This window comes from Vidua chalybeata, chromosome 1 (assembly GCF_026979565.1).
Source record: "Vidua chalybeata isolate OUT-0048 chromosome 1, bVidCha1 merged haplotype, whole genome shotgun sequence".
NCBI lineage: Eukaryota > Metazoa > Chordata > Aves > Passeriformes > Viduidae > Vidua > Vidua chalybeata.
This window is the reverse complement of record NC_071530.1, coordinates 39547410-39567333: the sequence shown is the minus strand read 5'-3', so window position 1 is coordinate 39567333 and position 19924 is coordinate 39547410. Positions and strand designations below refer to the sequence as shown.

The 19924-nt window shown below is 35.9% G+C and overlaps 1 protein-coding gene across 1 annotated transcript in view; it reads left to right on the top strand.

Annotated features, from left to right (window-relative positions):
- The window catches only part of NEK10 (NIMA related kinase 10), a 123671-nt gene that overhangs the window by 46104 nt on the left and 57643 nt on the right, over nt 1-19924 (top strand). The window contains 4 exon segments of the mRNA XM_053936078.1: nt 606-815; nt 11209-11413; nt 11474-11558; nt 18810-18858. Coding sequence (XP_053792053.1) covers nt 606-815; nt 11209-11413; nt 11474-11558; nt 18810-18858 — 549 coding nt within the window.

Here is a 19924-nt window from a genome sequence, read left to right as displayed (position 1 = left end):
TGTCCTCCATTAGGCCTTGTTCTTCCTCACCTGTTCCTAGGTTGCTATACCTCTTCTGCAATTATTCCTCTCTAGTCAGAGGAAAAGGTTTTCCTCTTTTGGCAGAAGTTACAAGTCTTCAACCTACCTCCTCTTGGAAACCTTCATCCACTGCTCCTTTGATAGCAAGCTCTAGATATTCCTTTTTCTTTGCATTGTTTTGAGAGTGTTGTCTCTGTGAAGATCCTGACATTTTCCTGTAAATCCTCCAGACAGGATGCTCCTCTCCTTCACGGCTGCTTTGTCCAGTGGTGCAGTGCCTTGACCAGAGCATAATCCCCACAAGGCAGGCCCCATCTCCCCCATCCCAGGAGGAGGCCCCAGGCACTCCTTAGTGTGTCTGGGAGTGCACAGCCACAGTTCCCAGTATTGTTTGGGTCAGTGCCAAGGATAATTGTTCCAGCTGATGCTGGAGGCTGTGCTGTGGTGTGGCAACACCAAAGCTGCCCATCATCAAACTCACAGGCAGGATGAGAGAGCAGTGCTGGCTGGCCATAAATACCAGGGCAGGAATTCAATGCTTGAAAATGTTTTTTTAGAAACAATAGAGGATGTTCTTCCTGTAGCTGCTTGACTCCTGATGCAGAGGCACATCCAGACATAGTGGAGGTCAACTCACTGCTGTCAGATGTGATGATGAAGTACCTGGATGTTTTATCCACCTCTCATCTCATGCTGGAGAAGAAACTGGATTGGGAGAGGAGACAAACCCAGCAGTACTTCATGGAGGCTAATCAAAATGCAATAACCTATCACCATCAACTTTCCATTTTATCACAATTAAGTACATGTATTAGGCTTTATTTTTTGTTATTGTTGTTTGCCATATCTGAGAAAATAAGGTGCAGAAAAACAGAAAATGAGTCAAAATTAAGAGAACCATCCTCCTGTAACATTTTCCATGTAGGCTCTTTAATTTATTTATAACAAGGTATTCATTAACTTTTTTTGGATATTCTTATGCAGGAAAAATGACGGCATCTTAAAATCCAATGTCATTCTATGTTGGAAAATGGCATTGTTATGGAGATTCTTACAGTTTTGATAATTTCTGATTACATTTAATTATTATAGCACACTTGTGAGTAGTTTGTGAATAGGAGAATATACACTTGATTAGAGTGGACCAAGTTGATAATCTTGTGTATGATTCATAAACAATGACACTTAGAAAATGGAACCTACAAGAATAATTTTTTTTAATTACAGATTGCAAAATACAGACCAGTGATGCTGATAAGGTATTTGTTCATGTTTTCTAACTCTCTGATACAGTTCTGCAGAAATACTTAGAGTTTTTCCATTTGCTTCAGGCTGTGTTTTAAGCATTCTTCATGAAGAACATTAGTAGTTTACATATCATATATAACCTCAGAATTTATTAAAAAAATACAAGGACAGTGTTTTTGGGTAGCAAAATTGCCCTTTGAAAATTGTTATAATAATTACAGTATAAAGTTATAATTTACACAGCCACTCTTGTTTGTTCAGATATTGCATTTCTTAGATTCCTTTTATCAGGGATTAGTAGCTTCTTGTACAAAGAACTTCTGTGTAGGAAAAAGGTTTTCAAGAGCACCTGGTCCCAAACATCCTAGTCTTCACCTTCCAAAAATAAGTAACTTGTATCAAAAGTTAATATTTTTTCAGGAGTTTTTTGACCTATCAGTCTAAGATCATTATTTATACTACACCATTTTTTTTTCAATAAAAAGAATGCCAAAACCTACCAGCAAACAAACTGTAACAAACCACTGCCTTTTAAAATATAAGATGTGTTGGTTTGAAAGAAAGATACAGAGTAGGATTTGTGACTTAAAACACTATAAGCAACTTTTCTCTTGCATAACTGTGATGAAGTTTGCCTAAAAATGTGCTATAGATGTAAAGATGCTAGACTTGGGATTTTGATGCAGTTATTGTGTCTTTGAGAAAAAAATGCCCTACCCAGATATTTGTGAGATATGATAGAATGGATAGTTTTACACAGAAGTTAGAATACTTGTGTTTTGTATAAATACTTGGAAAATACACCTATCTAGAAAACTTCCTGTGTATTTTGGGCAATAATGGTTAGTTTTCTCAAGGAGGAAGCACTGCAGTTCTAGTTCCAATTAATATTTTATTATGCATATTAAAAGATTAAGATATTCTGACAAAGATCCAGAACACTGAAGAAATGGAGGGGAATATATCTTAGTAAGGAAACCTAATTTTGCAAAATGTTGTAAATAAGAATAAATCAGGCTAGGATCTTTCAAATTTCAGAGGCATGTTACAGGGCTTAGAAACAGAAGGAGCCATCTTGTTTCTTTCTTCCTGGTATTTAGGAAAACTTTATAAAGTTGAAGGATTTCTAATAAAGAGAATAATTATTCCTGAAAAGTTTGCCTTTTGAAAAAAAAAAAAGGCAATATTCTGACTAAAAGTGCTTGGAAGAATTTCAAGCAGCTGCTCCTGAAATGAAAGCTCTGTGAGGTGTAGACTGCCTAATTCATCTTAGTCAAGGCCCCAGCGATTCCACACCCAAGTAATTTGTCATTTTTCCATGGTGTCAGAAAATTTGGTGTTTCTGCCATGTAATTCAATGTTTGTTGAAGCTAGCTAGCTTATTCTTTGCTTTCTCTACTGAAATGTTCTTATGTGCTCCTTTTTCATCCCAGTTGTATTATATTGTGAATGTTTCTGAAATAAGGACTGTACTCTCTGTCCTTGTATATGGAACTGAAGAACAGAGATCTTTTGGAGCCAGAGTGGAATTTGTCTTATAAGTAGTTTAAAACTAGTTTGGTAGCTGGTAAATAGGCAATTGGGAGGCAGGTCAGTAGATGATGAAGTACAGTTAGTTACCTTGTGTGGTAAGTATAGCCTGAAATCCATGCTTTAAAATAATCCCAGTAAAAAGAATAGTCATCAGCTCCCCATATGAATTCTTATATTTCCTCGTTTTCCACAGAAACTGTTTATGTTAGAACAGAAACAGATGTAGGGGTGGCAGGTGTTTGATAGAGTTTGTGTGTTCAGTTCTGAAAGGTTAAGGTTGCTGACATAACACATGGTACAGAAGACCCAAACAAGTAAGAATAATGGCAATAATTCTTATTAACATTAATAATTCATGTTGCACCTTTCATTTCAAGGTGATCAATATTATATTTTCATGCTCGGGGTAGGAAGAGGTGGAAAGGAAAAAGATAGTTTGTGTATGGTTACCAAACAGATCAGTAGCAAATTTGAATTTTCTGCGTTCCAAGGCAAGTAGAAGTCTCAAAACAGTAGTGGATCTAAGTAATAAGTTGTCTTTCTAATATTTTCCTTTGAAGAGATGAGTGTATAGCCAAACAATAATTTGATTGCTTTTTGAAGTATATAGATTTGAAAAATGTATTTTGCCTGTTTAGAAAGCAGTGAAAATAAGTCACTTTTATTACTTTGGCAATGTATGTTTCATTACATGGGTATCATCCATTATTGTTTCATTTACTGCATATATCCTAAAAGGTTTTCAACTTTTCTCTCATTGCCACATTTTTTAATGTAAAGTATACATATACCTAAAACAATATAGAATGATGAATATTCAGTTCAGTCATCTCTTTTGAATGTGGTAGAGGAAAGTGTAAGTTTTATAATTGGAGTCCATCAGCTAAAAATATATGACAAAATATGAGCCATTTGTGCCTTCTACTACTCTGAGAATATATTAAAAATGGGCAGACATGGTAGACTATCTGGATGGTCAGAACAGCTTCCTTTTCTCAGTTTCTGTAGTTCTGATCTGTCCATAAACCATATGTCACATTCTTTCTCTATGCCTCTCTGTGTTCTTTGGGAATTTAAGCTTATTTTCATTTTTGTACCAATAACATCACTAGAATATGCCTTTCATTTTTAAATTCCTATATGCAAATCCATGTATTCAGAACAAGTTCCCAGTTAGTCAGAGTAATGGGGGATGATGATGCTTAGATAATGGGAAAAGTAGGTCCAATATGTTTTTCTGAGTGTAGTCTGATCACTACACTTTTTGGAGTGTCTCCCTGTTCCATGTTAGTTGTGGCTAATAGGGAGTTAGAAGTCATTAACAATGCTTGATCTGAGCTGGTTCATTAAGGTTGTCCTTAGCCGAGTGCTTTGTCCCAGTGTTCAAATGCATGAGAATGCCCATTAGCAAGGCTGTTCTCTGCATTTTCCTGTTTTCACACTTGAACTGCTCTTTCCCCAACCCAGCATGCTGGAGAGCATGGCATACAGACCACAACGAGTCATCTTCCATCAAAATAGGAATTTTAGCTGCAGGTCAAGGCTGGCCCTCCCAGGCTAGATCTGTAGGTATCAAGGTGTTGTGCTACAGGACTAGGTTGGTGCTGGCAGAAAACATACTCTGATTATTCTTCTTGCAGGCATCTTGGCTACAGCCTATGCTAGGAAGTCTGCCTAGCTCTCCTGCAGAGGGTGTTCAACTCTTTGTTGTCTGAAAATAGTAAACAAAACAGTGTAGCTGTTTTCAAACTATATGTAAATGACTAAATTTAAACTAAAGAACCTGACCAAACCTGAAATAGCTGATGCAGTTTTCTGAACTTTATCTGTGACATAAACCTTCATGCTCCACCTCTAGATGATTATGAGTTGATTGTATTTTGTATTTTTGAGGATCAAGCTATATGAAGGACCAAGAAACACAACATAATTTAACTGGTTTTTCACCCAGTCATTTTCTTCCATGTCCAAATTCAGTTCTGCTCTGCTGGCAATTGTTGTGCTAATAATCATGTTAGTTTCTAAGCATCACCACATGCATTACAAAGCAGTACTTAATTAGCAATTCAATTTGAATTAATCAAGTTTTTTTATTCACTCAGAAAAAGACATAAAGATTGGATTAATGTTCATTTTAATTTCCTTTGTGTTTAGAAATAGATTTTGTGCCATTCAGTGCATAAAAGATTTTCTTTCTTAAAACCGTGCGTGTGTGCAGCAGTAGCTTTGGTGTTGGTTAAAGCAATGAGTAGGGTTGAAAACACTTAGCATGCAACAGGTTATTAATATTTCAGAAATATAGTCGAGTAATTATGTTAGGCTAGAATATTAAAATATTTTTCTTAAAATTATCAGTAAAATTTGTTAAATTTTTATAAAATAAAAATGTGGACTGTGCACTGCTGCATACATATCCCTTTGGAAATGAGTAAGGACTCAGGAATATCATGAACACTTAGCATTCCACAAATTGTTTTCTTATTCTTCCACCTTTCACTCTATTGTGACACCATTCTGTTCTGTTATTTATGTAGCAGGTACTAGAAGTCATGTATAAATTCTAAAAATGTTGGTGTGATTAAAAGAAAGGAAACTTTTTACATTTATACTATTGAAATTTGGAGAATAAAGTGACAATACAAGAACTGTTTTGAAGGTATAATTTTTTTTTAAGAGTTGCTGAATGTTTAATTTGTTAGTGCATCAAAGCTTTTTAATAGAAATGCAGAATGTAAGGGAGGAAGAGTTGTCAAAGATTATCTTGTCCATTTCCAAGCCTTAGAGTTACCTGTCACTCCTGACAGGTATTTGACCAGTCAGTCTTAAAAATGTCATGTTATAGAAACAGTTGGAAACAGCAGAAATGCAAAAACTGTCTTTACAGTCTACAATCATATGTCTGATTGAGTCTTTTTTTATTTCCATATGAAGATAACACCTGCATTTAGTCTGATGCTTGCAGAAAATTTTGATCTTTGCTTGAATAAAGCAAAGACTGAAAATATAAAGCTTGAAAGGCTTTATACTTCATGTATGTCTGGTTTTCAGGAGATATTAGATTGACATATGCCTCTGCACGTATGGGATGTATATGGTGCTTGAAATTTTCAGACCCAATCTTCAGTGTCATATAAGGGCTCTGATAGCACTGAATCCAGAATACCCCCAAAAGCTGTTTGCTGTGTGCATTCAAACCTGTTACATAGTGTGTGAACACATATTTCTCTCTGCATGATCCCAGATAGGTGCAATAGTTAAACACTTAATTACTGAAAATTTCCTCCCCACAGTGGAAATATGTAAAAGTTATGTATGGTTTTCTCTTATGTTGTATCCCCCCAGTGTTTTTTTTTCTTTTCTTTTGTTTTAATTTTATTTGAGCTGAACAATAAAAAATGTGGAGATAGAGAAGGAAAGAAATTAGAATAATCAGAGGTCTACAGAACATGACTTAAGTAAAATTGACATGATTTTAAGTATAATGCTCAAAATTGGACCTAATTACTCCAGCTGAAAATCTTCTTGGTACCAAGTAGAAAGAATACACAAATCTTTAGAATTAGTATCTTTTTTATATATCCCAGAATGATGTCTATCTTTTCAAAACAGCATGGTATTGTAGCACAATATTCTGTTTCTGATTGTAGCGTAATATTCTGTTTCTGATCCAGCAAAATCGCCATGTCTTTTGCTGCAGAGCTTCTGTCACCATTCTCTCTTCTCTCACCATTCCTTCTCTGTGCAGTTGTATGGTTGTTTCTTGCTCACAGAACTTTGCATTTTCCCTATTCAAACTTCATCAGTTCTTTTAGTTTGTCCAGTTTCTCAAAACTTTCTTTGACACCAAGTGTCACTTTCATTGGCACAGCTCTGTGTATGATGTATATACTGCAATATGATGTATGATGTGAATGTATCGCAGTCCGGGCACTTTTAATAGGCACTCTGTCTATCCATTACGCAGATTATCATTGTAATTCAGTAACAACATTGAGTGGTTTTGGAACAAGGTCAAAAAGGAGCCTGATAAATTGTGCTCACTACCCATTTTCAGTTTAGCAAACACTCAAAGCAGTTACCAGGTTGAATACAATTTTTATGGTCAATTGTTCAGCCAACTGATCGTAATTTTGTCTAGCTCACACTTCCTAGCTTTCTTCTAGGATGTTATGAAAAACATTGTCAAAAACCTTGCTAAAACCCACATATGTAACATCTACTTCTTGTTCCTAATGCACAGGAGCCGTTACCCTCATAGTGAAAAAGATATATTGGTTTAGCCTGGTTTTTTCCCTGCCAAATTCAAGTTATTACTTATTTTATTGGTAGTTTACCAGTGTAAATAGGTTGTAGTTTGTTTGTTTGTTTGCTTTTAAAATAGAAATTCAATTCACTAGCATAATGCTGTAATTGTAAATGTCTCTAATAAAGAAGATTAATTAAATGCTGTTTGCAAATGCCACTAGAGAGCTCTATATTTCATGAAGACAGAAAAGTTAATTCTTCTGGACAGCAGTATAACAAAACAGAGCTAAATAAAAGATCAGTATCTTTATTTTATTTCAACCTATTTTTTATTTCCTAACAACTTTTAGATTCCTCTTGGAAGACAAAAACCAACAATTCAGGTTTCATTTTTCCAAAAACAAAGTATATATAAATTTTAAAGTGTTGATAGTTGCCAATGAAGAGATAGACAGTGCAAGTGTACAGGATCTGAAAGAGGACAGAAGTTTTCTTCATGGCTGGGATACAAATTTCCAGAGATGCTTTTGCTCAGTCATAACAGTAGATGAATGCTGGAAAAAAAATGTTAATTGGTTCATAATTGGAGCATTTTTTTGTGGGGGACTTTCCCCCTTAGCTTTTCTTTACAACTGTGTTTTTTATAGATGAAGGCAGAATTTGTTTCAACAATTAATCTGATGAATGGGGAAACTGAGGCACTAGTTTATAAGAAAAATGTGAAAATAAACTGTATCAACTGATAGAGCCTCCAGAGAGATTTGTAAAATCTGGACTTTAGAATCACGTGTAGGTATGAGCACAGTTCAAATGAATAAATATCAGCCTAATTCCTTTTTCAATGTTTGGGATATTTTGAATATTCCAGTTTAATAGATTTGTTCAAAAGATAAGCATCTGTCTTTCTCCTTATCTGAAAGAAGTCTCTCTGAGACTTCAAAGCATATGAAAATTATAGTTTCAGTGTGTTGGAGTATACCTTTCTCCATGATCTTCTCAAAAAATTATGTTCTTTATATCCTTATATCTTTATGTAGGTCATTTTGGTCCTTCTCCTATGGTGAGCAAAAGTGACATTGAATTTGCATCCCATTCTCTTGTAGCCAGGGCACTTTTTTTCTTCTAAATCAGCCAGGGTCCTACTAAAAAGAGAAAAAGCAGTAGTACATAATATCATGTTGAAAAATTATTAGCTATTTTCTAGGTGGAGTAAAGTATATCACAGCAAATTTATTTATTATTCTCAGATTAGTAATGAAATACTATAGTTTTCTATATTCAAGTGCTATGTAAATGGACAGGACCAGATTTTTCTAAAGACAGGTTATAACTTTATAGTTTATATAACTGTTTTAACACTTTAGTATATGTTCCTCTGATCTTTGAAGAGTTTCTGTAGTAGGTCTGTCCATATTTTAACTTTGAGGTCTATGGAATTCCATTCAGGCATTTCAAACAGGTTTCCTTTCTTAATGGACGGTGAGATCTGGCACCAGTTGGTATCAGCTGTCCTTTTGATCTTTTTTTTCCCCCCTCACCTCCGCCTGATTTACAAGTTATTGTTAACAATGAGTGTTTTGAGTATGAGGTTCAATATTGAAAATGTTGAAAGGAGATTTAAGTTTTAAATGTCCATGCAGTTTGACCCTTCTCTCTCTTTGCTTTGATTCCTTTGATGTGGAGCAGGTGAACTGGTTCTCTTCAGCAGCTGTGCACTGACTGTTCAGGGCACAAGAAGTATGTTCATGTGTGCCAGGACTGGAGTGCTCTCTTAAAGTCAGTTTGAGAGTCATCATTAGTGGTTGTCATGCCGTGCTACACTGCAGTCACTGCTATTGTGGCATCTCGGACAAAACCTCAGTCCAGTACTGAAGTATAAAGTGACCTTTTGCCACCTGAATTTAAAGAGAAAAACTTGACAAGCCATCTCTTGGCTTGTTATAGATTTGGGACTAGAACAAAGGATGGGGAAGCAAATAGTTGAAGCAGATCATTATGTAGACAGTGGTATGTATAGTCAATGCTCAGGGATGCAGTGAAGTTTCTGAGGAGAAAGTTTCTAGTGTGTTCACTCTGCTGTGTTCTAATAAAGTCAAAATACTTAATGAGAAAAACTTTGAAAGAATATTGTCTTAGATATAAGATAAATTGTCTTATGCAGACTTGGTAAGAATATAAGTATTTAGGAATGTATTATCTTCTGAAATTACTTTAATATTAAGTATACTAATTTGTTTAATCTGATATCTTTATATAATTGATCTCCCGTCCTCCTTTATCATGCTTTACTTTGACAAGATGGAGAAAAAAGAAAAATTAACTTATTTACACATAACAGAAATAATAGAAATAATATGTGAAGATCTAGAAAAATAGGAGATGATAAAAAGTCTTCCTTCAAAATATATTGCATTAAAATAGAAGCAATTGCAGGGACTGGGGATTTCTATTCATTCCAGAAAAACTGTAAACATTGACAGCAGCAGAGGCAGAATTTTATACGCATCAAATAACAAACAAGATACGGCATTTAAATGTTACAAGCAAACAATTTGTATTCCATGTTTTGATTTTCTTAGTTCTGCTTTGATATTGCCAGTAGCATTTGGTCATTTCAGCCTCCATGTCCCTTTGGCATCACATCTGTATTGGTTTGGCACAGCCTGGTTTTAGGTAGCAGAGGGGCCACAGAGATGGCTCCTGTGGGAAACTGCTGGAAGTCTCCACCATGTCCAGCAGAGCCAATGGCTGATGGCTCTGAAGATGGACATGCTGCTGGCCAAAGCTGGGCTGGTGAGAGAGGCCCTAACTCCTCTGTGATGACATATTAAAAAAGAAAATCAAATCAAAGTTACAGGTCTTGTTTCTAGTCAGAGAAGAGGAGGAGGTGAGACTGTGTGAAGGAAACAACATGGAGACACCAAGGTCAGTGGAGAAGGAGGGGCAGGAGGTGCTCCAGGTGCTGGAGCCAAGGTTCCTCTGCAGGCCCTGGTGATGACCATGGTGAAGCAGCTGTGTCCCTACAGCCCCTGGGGATCCACGGGGGATGCAGAGATCCACCCTCTGGCCCTGGAGGAGTGGGTGGATGCCTGGAAGAGGCTGTGATCCAGTGGATGACCTGATGGAGAGAGAGGGCCCTTGTTTCAGGCTGGAGCAGCCTGTCCTTGGAGGACTGCACCCCATGAAGAGTAGCTGACATTGCAGCAGTTTTGGGAGGACTGTGTGCCCGTGGGAGGTGCAGCAGGTTTGGTTTGGCTGCTGCTCATAAGTATGGATGCATGCTGGAGAAGTTCACAGAGACCTGTTTCCAGTGGGAGGGACCCCACGGCCTCACGGCCTCACAGGGGAAGGATTCCTCCCCCAGAGCAGTGGAAGAAAATCTGGATGCTGAACTGACCAAAATCCCCAAGCTCTGTCTCCCTGTGCTGTCAGTGGGAAGGAGGGAGGGGCGGGGGGGGGGGGGGGGGGAATGGTGTTTTAAGGGTTTATTTTACCTCTCATTATCCTCTTCTGATCCTGTTAGTAATAAACTTCACTTGACACCTAAAGCTGGGCCTGTTTTGCCCTTGAAATATTTCTCCCAGTCCTTATCTCACTCATGAAGCCTTTGCTAATTTTTTTTTCCTTGTTCCTCCTTTGCCCAAGCTGTGGCAGGGGAGAGTGGGTGAGCAACTCTTATGGGTGCCTGACATTGGGCCAGTTTCAAACCACAACATCATTTCAAGTTCACTTCATATTTTACTACTCTCTTGGCTGTTATGCAGATTTTGCATTATCCAGACCTGGACTGCTGTTTATTATCTAAGATGGAAAAGAACAAATCTAGCAGCGCTTGTCCCTGGGAACCTGCTACCTTTGTCCAGTCTGCTATTTTCCCTTTGTTCAATATTTGCTTCTGCTCTGTCATTTGTTTCATTTTTCTCACTTTCAGTGCTTGTTGTGAAAAGATTGTCATCAAGAACAAATAAATTTTTTAGTTTAAGAGTTTGAAAGTCTTGCTCCAAATTTAGAATCAGTAACTGAACCAGGTACTGTGCAGTCCTGGACTAACAGCTAAGTCTAGTTTTATGTGTGTCTGCACAAGTGACACTTCAATTTTTGGATTTTCTAGTGAGTGTTGGAAAAGGACAATATCTAACATTGCCTTTTTGTTCTTTCTTGTCAGAAAAATGATGAGAAGTTGAGTCTGCATCGTAGCAGCAGTGGAGTAGCCAGTTGCAAAAGTGAATTTTCAGAAAATACTGACCTTCCAGTTGACAGTTGTTAGTCTGCACATGGAAAAGATGAGGAAAGAACATATGAAGCAATCCTGGTAGAGGATGACAGGACTATGGAGAAAGGTAGACATTAGCAAAAGAAGCATCAGGTGCTACCATGTTGGTCAGAGGTGTGTTAAAAGCTTCTTTGTTTTCATTTATATGTGCAGGTATTTTCTCTGAATGACAGTGAGATAGACACAGTGGACAATTCAAGCAGCTCTAGTTCAAGTAATTTGGAAGAGTCTGCTATTGGTAAGATTCTTCAAGAATGAAATGTACACAACTTTCTAACAGTAAAGCAGTTGTTTAGACCAATATATGAGGGTGTTACATTATTTGTCACAAGTTCACAATCTGTTTTTACCTAGGAAAATCACTGTGCCTCTGTGACAGCCATGTCCACTTTAACACATTTGGTACCACCAGGACTTTGTGTAGCTTGTCCCCATATTTTGCAATAGCAGCTATGAAAAATGGAATATTATTTGGCTTATTGAGAAAGAAGGTGGTTTTTAATTTAAACATAAGATGACTAATATTGATAAGAAACAGATGGAAGAGTGTGAAGAAGAAAGTTGAAAGAGGCAAGATTTAGCTGTCTGGAAGAATTGACTGAATGGAACTGATGGAATCTGTAGATTTTAATTGGGACAGAATTATGTGACAAAACACAGCATTAATTCTGCTTATAGTTATTTATGGTAATCAAATTGGAAAGCACCAGCTGTGTTGGGTGTTATCTTAAGTAACAGTTTTTTGGGATTGTATTTCCAATTTGAAAATTTGAAAAAAAATCAACTCAAAAAACCCTAGCAACTAACCACTATGAGTTTACTTGCTAGATAGTGAGCTGCCATGACCTACCTATTAGATGCAATGGGATTCTGATTAGTGAAAATCAAAATTCATTTTATACTAGAAAAAAAAGAGATGGGTGTTAGAGTTAAGCAAAATTTAAGATTTCCATTAATAAAATATGGGGATGATTTAGATGTACTTTTAAAAGGTAAAGGGAATGTAGTTGTCTGAAGATTAGAAAATACTATTGCTGCAAATGTCCCAGGCCTAGAATAACGTTATTTGTTTGTAATCCTATTTGGTAGCTAGATTTTATTTCATATTTTGGCCCAGGTACTACGGAGCACTTTTTACTGGAGCTCTTTTTACTGAAGCCATTAGTGCAGGGCAAATAATGATTTGGTAATTCTACTTAAAATCCATTAAAATGATTTGCTAATTGTAACTGGATAGCCTGCCATTCTGAAGGCTGGAGGATCCATGGCTTGCCAGCCCTGAGATTATTGTCAAAGTTTTCTTAAAAAATAGTAATTTTAGAAAGCATTTTTTTTTGTGGCCACTTTCTTGTGCTAAGAGAGTAACAGGAGAAGGCTGCAGGATAGAGGAAAGCCTTGAATAACTGTGGGAAGGGGCTGCATAGAATGAAACCCTTGAGAAAAAGCAGCTTCCAGGGACAAAGTTTGGTTCTGTGTTCACACTGAAGAATAATACATTTTGTGTCTCACAGGAATGTAATTCTTTGTGGGCTAGTTCAGCATTGTGCGCAGAAATTTGAAGCCTTTCTGTAGTTTGTAACTCACCACACCCAAAGCATTAGTTGTAATGATTTCCTTGTAGTTAATTTTTCTTTGTTAAGATTTAGACATTAACAAAATATCAGCTTTTCCTAATATTTGAATATTACTGTGCCATATTGCCATAGTTTTAATTAAATATTTTATGTGGAAAGATCCTGTCAGTTCTTATCAGTCCCGGTAGCTTTAATCAGCATTTCTAGAAGCCATCCATTTTTCTCCTGGCATAGAGTCTAATTATTATATAGATACTTCAAGATTGCTTTTTCAGAAAAATAACTCTACAGTCGTACATTCTTAGATCAGCTGTAGTTTCTACTTCATGTTGAAGTCAGTGTTATAGATCAGTTGTAATTAATGCTGGAAAGTGTTTCTATTTTTCAGGGGTAAAGAAAAGATAACTTAAAAAATTATAAATTCAGGATAAATAGGAATTGCTTGAAAAATGTTCCATTCATTCATTAACAGTAAGTGGCTAACAGAGTTTGAATTATTAGCCATGGTTTTGTCAAGCATGTCAGCATTACAGGGGAATATATGGCCAACTTGGAAACTGCTAACATGAAGATGAAAGTTTTAGTTCCAGGTATATTGATGAAGATCGTGAACGGATTTGTCTAATCGTGCTGTCATCACATCATTCTCAGAGAAAACGTGATCATTCTAATTTCAAACTAGGGTGGTATTTTGCAGAAAGGTGTGAAATGCTGAGCTGTTCAGTAGCACAGACACTGGATTTGTCAGTGTAATAGGGGGAAGCTTTTTTCATAGTCCCATATTGTCGTATTATTTTTAATGACTTTGCATACTCAGTGTTTTTCAATTGTGCTTTAAAAAAAGGATTAGTCTTCTTAGTATAGAATGTATAGACAATGTATTTCTACAAGACCAGCTCCTTTAACAAGATTGCCAAGTGCAGGGTGTGTAGATTCTGGAATAGTTGCTCCTGGTACTTGAAATGATTAATCCTACAGGAACAAGATTCTGCACATTTCAGAAGCATAGAGGCAGCAGTGACAGATGCATTTTTCTTTTCCTGAAGTAATTATAATTTCAAATTATGAAGATTGACAGGGGATAGGGACATACTGAGTCAAAAAGCTGTGAAGAATGATGGGATGGTAACAGTTTATTAGTTGCACTTTTTTTCTTAGTTTAAAATTACAAGGTTCCAACTTTACCTTAGCTTAGTCATATTAAAGGGGTTTTATTTTCATTTGGTTTACAGTGTAACCATACCTTCACTTCTGTTGGTAGAACCAAACAGCAGGAAAATATGTCATATATCTTAATGCATAGTAGTCCAGTAGAGCTGGTGTGTCAATTGGGTGAGAGTTGAAAAATTTACTTTTTGTCTGGGAATGCTCTTTTGGACAAAATTTTTTGTTTTCCCTAATCATGTTCATTTTCATCACAACCAGGACAGTGTCCTAAATACATTGAAGGACAATTCTGTGTAAAACATGCTATTAGAAAACCCTGGTCTAAGGCTTTATATACTCCTAACCTTCCTCCCAATATAGAGGTAGCATGCAATAGATTCTTTTCAGAATTGCTCAGCCTTTTCAAGAGATTAGGAAGTCTCAAAACACATCCTGTTGTGCAGCTGTATCTTGTTTAAAAGTTTTTCTCTTACCTCATAATTTTATTTATGCTTCCACTATTTGGAGTGGAAGCATAAATGAAATCTCTGCCCTTATCTTATTACCAATAAGCAAAGACACTGATATTCAGGATTCCTTTCCTGTAATATTATTCAAAGGTGCCATGTAATGAAGACACCACAGATGTGCCTGAACAATATTCTAGTGATGTAACTCTAAAAGAGTCTCCTGTATCTTTCTTTGAGAAATGCAACTGGTTTACCCAGAGCTAGGACTTGAGTCTTGTGCAGGTAATGCTCGTATCCAGTTGAATAATTGGGGATTTCTAGAATTAGGATGCTCTCAAAATAGGAACTCTGTGTGTTTTATGTAGCAAGTGATTTGGCTCATCACTTAGGTCATGAGTTTAGGTCATCACGTAACTCCAAATTTAACACTTTTGAGGATAACAAGAAACACATTATGAAATAAACCCCCATTCAGTAATGTCATTTGTTTTCTGGAGCCTGTAATTTGGGCCACATTGCAGACAACTTATATCTTGACAGTTCTGTGTTCACAGAGACGAGCCTTGTTGATTTAGTCCTTGTTTGTTTTTGTTTTGTTTGTTTTTTGTTTTTTTTTTTTTTTTTTTTTTTTTTTTTTTAATTCAGACCAGTATTTGATGGATTTGGTGATTTGAGAAGACATTTCTTCTTTAGATAAAATGACTAGATAGTTTGGTAAGTTTTTGGAATAAGATTGTCTGACGTCTGCTATACATGGTTTTTTGGTTTCAAATTTTGAGGAGAAAGTTTAGGGAATTTCTTGAAAATTATTATTGCACCAAGAAACCTATCATTTGCACAATGGACTGTCTGTGAAGAACTTTGGAGATGCTAGTGTTTTGTAGGCTTGCTTTTCTTGATTTGTCTAAGATTCAGATTTCTCTTGAGACTCAGGCTAATGGGATTTTGTTGAAGACATCAGCCACGACCTGATTTTCCTATATGATGCCTGAGTTAAGTTTGAAGTATGTTTATGTCAACTTCTGTTGCTGTACATGGAATCACTGCTACCAAGAAAAAAACTTAGTTGTTTGCTCTGCAAAACAGCTTAATTAACCTGGTTGGGATTGTCCATTCCAGTGTATAATGATTTGAAGGGCAGTATACTAAGAGTATTTTGAATAAATAAAGGTAATTTCACCTTACTCCTGAAAAGATCATTGAGCTGTCATTCAAAAAAACACTCCTTTTGCTTCCATTTCATTCAAGGAGATGTACTGAAGTTCTCTGCTAATACAAAATTTTTATTCAATTTTCCAGCCAGTCGGATCAAACTTAGAAAGGTTTTCAGAGATACCATTGAAGTGAAAGTTGAAGCCAAAACAAAACTTACTATCTTCTCAGATTTTTCTGATCTCATCTTATATTACCAGCTCTTTCCTTGCAAATGCATGTTTAGGTGCCTCAAGAGCAGAACACTAAACTTCATATTAAAATATATTTGTATTATTTTTACTGATGTCAGTGCATGTTAAGAAGTTAAAGTCTTAGAAGTTGCTCTAATTGCATCAGCTGCTAAAGACCAAAGTAGCAGTCAGAGAAATTGTATATGCCTCATTTGATACTTTTTTTAATGTCCTCAAGGAATCTTCATAGAGCTATTCAGAACAGGGAGGCTGATGAGAATGAAAAGCTTTGGTTTTTCTGTGTGTCTTTCACATTCTAACAAGAGTGGGCACAAAACAGAAAAGAGCTGGAGGGTTTGTATTTCATTTTCCTTGAGATTGTCTTGAGCTGAAAAATGCTCTCTTGCAAGGCATTTGAACAGAACATATTGCTCTTCCTATCCATGTCAAAGGAGTAGCCATGGTAAAAAGAAATATGTTCCAGGAAACCCTGAGCTGAACATCAGGATAATACACTATGTGCCCATGACTTACATGAGTTAACTTGCCTGCACATCTGTGCTGCTTCTTGCTCCCTGACTGGCTTTGTATGATTAGCATAACTCATACACAGAAGACTAGGGATTATGAATAAAGTCATTAGTGTTCCTTGAATGTGTGGGTGCACATATGAGTGTGTTTGTTACAATGATTTTTACATGTTTGAGTCTCCTTGTGTTTAGTTATTAAGTAAATTATTTCCCTATGTTTTCATAGTGAGTAACATAATGAGATTCCTCTCTCAGGTCTAGCTGCTCAGTGGGTCTCTAGCATAATAATAAGCAATAAATATAGGCCTGAAGGGTGTTTGTTATTGTTTAGTGATGTTCATCATGTTTGGTGTTTTTGTTTTTTAGCATTAATAAGTATTTTCCTAACTTTAGCTTATGAATCAGAAAATATTGCATCTCTGCTGTGTACAGTCAGTGGTGAGACAGACTCTTTGGTGTGAAATATCGTGCACTTGTAAATACACTCACAAGATGGCAGATTAGCAAGTCAAATGTGGTGAATCATCAAACTGATCAAGCAAATTTGGATATGAGCCTTTTACTGATAAGAGATCATTTATTTGAAACAGCCAAAGGGTGAAGTATTTCAAACCCAATTTTGTCTATGAATACTTGAAAAGGGGGGCTGATTTTTATAAAATTCTAGCAAACATCTCTTAGCTTTCTAGCCAAGTGGTTTTAGTTAGATTTTTTTGCATATATTCACATAATATATTATGATATTTGTTGTGACAGAGTGTCTGAGGTTGTTACTCATAATCTGTACCCCAAGCAACATGACTCACATTCACTCAGAGCTTCTACTTCTGTATTTGTGTTATTGTGTCTGTGTTCTAAGCAGGTAAAATACCTGTTCCTTGAATAGGCACAATAATATTTTTCATTTTCTTAATTTTCTAAGCCATGGACACTCTCTTTTTCTATTTTTTCTGTCTCATTAACAAAGTTAACTGAAGAACTTTTGCTTCTATGAGGGCCCAGTTTATTTACTTTTATGTAATTTAGCTGCTCTTATCAAATAGTCTTTTGTGCTAGCTACCACAGAATTTTGGTATCTGTTTTGCTAAGCAAAGTATCAGCAAAGATTAAAATGTTGTTTCTTTCTCTTTCATTCTCTCTCTATCTCTGTGTCTCCTTTTTAAGGAGTTGGATTTGGCCTAAAGATGTATAATTTCTTTTGGTTTTAAAGTGAATTCAGTTTGACAGATGAAAGCCTCCTTCAGATTTTTTTTTTTAATTCAGAGGATCTCAGAAAAGTAGGAAAAATATTTCAGAGTCAACACAAAAGTGTGTTTGAACATGAAAAGATGTAAGAGTCTCAAAAAATATTTTTGTTCTACAGTTGCTCAAGAACTAATATAACTGCTGTAACAAGACCAACAATGGGAAAAGAGTTTGACATAAAATCTTTTATTTTCTTACTGCTGTTTGAGTGATTAGATGCCTCTGTTCTTGTTTAGTGATAATGTTTGTGATGTTACTAGTGTGGAAAAAAATCTCATGTAGACAAAGATGCAGGCCTTTTATTAAAATATATTAATTGTATAGGAAAATTGTAAGAATATCCTAATCTTGCTCTCAAACATTCAGTTAGTAGAATTATTTTTTCAATAAACATACACTTAATCAAAATGAGATACCGTGGTGGTCTCAAATTACCATCCAAATTACCATCAAAAGAATGGTTTTACAGGAATGATTTAAGACAAATGCTTAAGACTAATATTTGCTTTAAGGCAATGCTTTCCAAGTGCATGAATAATAGATGTCATCAAACAGTAGCTTTCCTTCTACACATTTTTGACAGTATGCAATAAATTATTTCAATGTTTACTTTCAGTTTGATAGCTGATTAGTTGTTGGCCCAATAACTGGTTATACTGCTGTCTCCAAGGTCTTGACTTCAGTAGGTTTATTTTAAAAGAAAGGTATTGCATATAGATAGCCAGCTAATGGAATGGTAGCAGTAAAAATCTGGTGGACCTCTAAGAAAGTGGGCAAATATTCCATCTGCTTATCCAGACTAGAGACAATGTTGTGGCTATAGTGGTAGCAGTAATTGTAACAATTTAATGCAAACCCAGGTGCATATTCTGTAGACATCTAGTCAGCATGTGTTGTTACTTTCTGTAACAATTTTCTGACATAATTTATTAAAATACTCTGTCGGGCTGAGATTTTTTATGATGCAAGCAAATTTTTGATGCATCAAACAGCAACTTGATAGTCAAGTGGGGGTTTGGAGTTTGTTTAATGCTGTTTTTTAAAAGTTATTTTGACACCATATATGGGAATAGATGATATTAACATGCATGTTGTACGTTTCTTTTAAACAGAAAATAATACTTATGTGTTTGTTTCAGCTATAATTAAACTAAGCCTTAGTGCTTCTGAAAGACAGCCTCAGATAAGGTAGGTATAATTTATTATTTAGATATAATTGATCATTGTTACTATCAATTACAGTTGGTTGTTTCACAGTGGAACTGTTCCTCAAGTTCCTTCATGAAACATGTCTTTGGTTACCTTTATGGCTTCATTTTACCTCGCCTAGGACACTAATTCTGTTTGAGGATATTGTTAGAGGATGTTTCCACACAGAAGCTTTACATGATAAATAGTTTTACCAATGGACCTTGCTATTGAAACTTAAACTGACATCAGTTGATTAGCCAAATTCTGGTTTTCTATTTTTAAGCAGATGCTTTTCCATAGAAAATGGTGCTTGTGTATTTGATAGTTTAGAGTATGTTGTAGTAGTGTTGAGCCCTTTGTCCCTTTTAACTCATCTGGACCTTCTGTATAAGGATAAACACCTATTTCTTGCATTTTGGAGGCTTAATTTCTTCAAAAAGGAAACAAACAGAAGCAGAATATCTCATACCATCCCTCTTCTGAAGATCTTCCTTTTTTTTTCTATTTTTTTCAGTAATGCATCAAACACATTGTTGACTATTTTTATTTCTGATCACTTTGGCACCACCCTTATTCAAAAATACTGTTAATTATTTCTTCATTTCTGCTTTTCTTTCATATCTGGAAAAAAACCTCCCAAAATCACTCTTGGCTACATCTTCCTCTCAAACAATTTTTTCATTTTACCTTTAACTTATCCAGGTAAGTATTTATAATGATAGAATGTATTCTTTTCCTATGTTTCTTCACAGACCCTGTTTGAGTCAAGTGCAATATTTTATTTTTGCTTTCAGAATGGTTCTTAGCATAACACCATCCAGTCTGCCATTTATCCCTTCCTAGCCTTACATCTTTTGCAGTCCTGTTGCAGCCTCCCTGTGCTTGAGCATTGCAGAAAGCACATTTCCTTTCTCTTTGTAGAAATTCACTACTATACAAATCTCTGCCCCTCACATAATCATCAGCAGTTAATTTGTAACTACTCCTTGAAACTGTAGTTTTCCCTGCTGCCACAAAAACAGATAAACATTCTTGCCCTACTCGGGCTATCGCGGCTGCCATC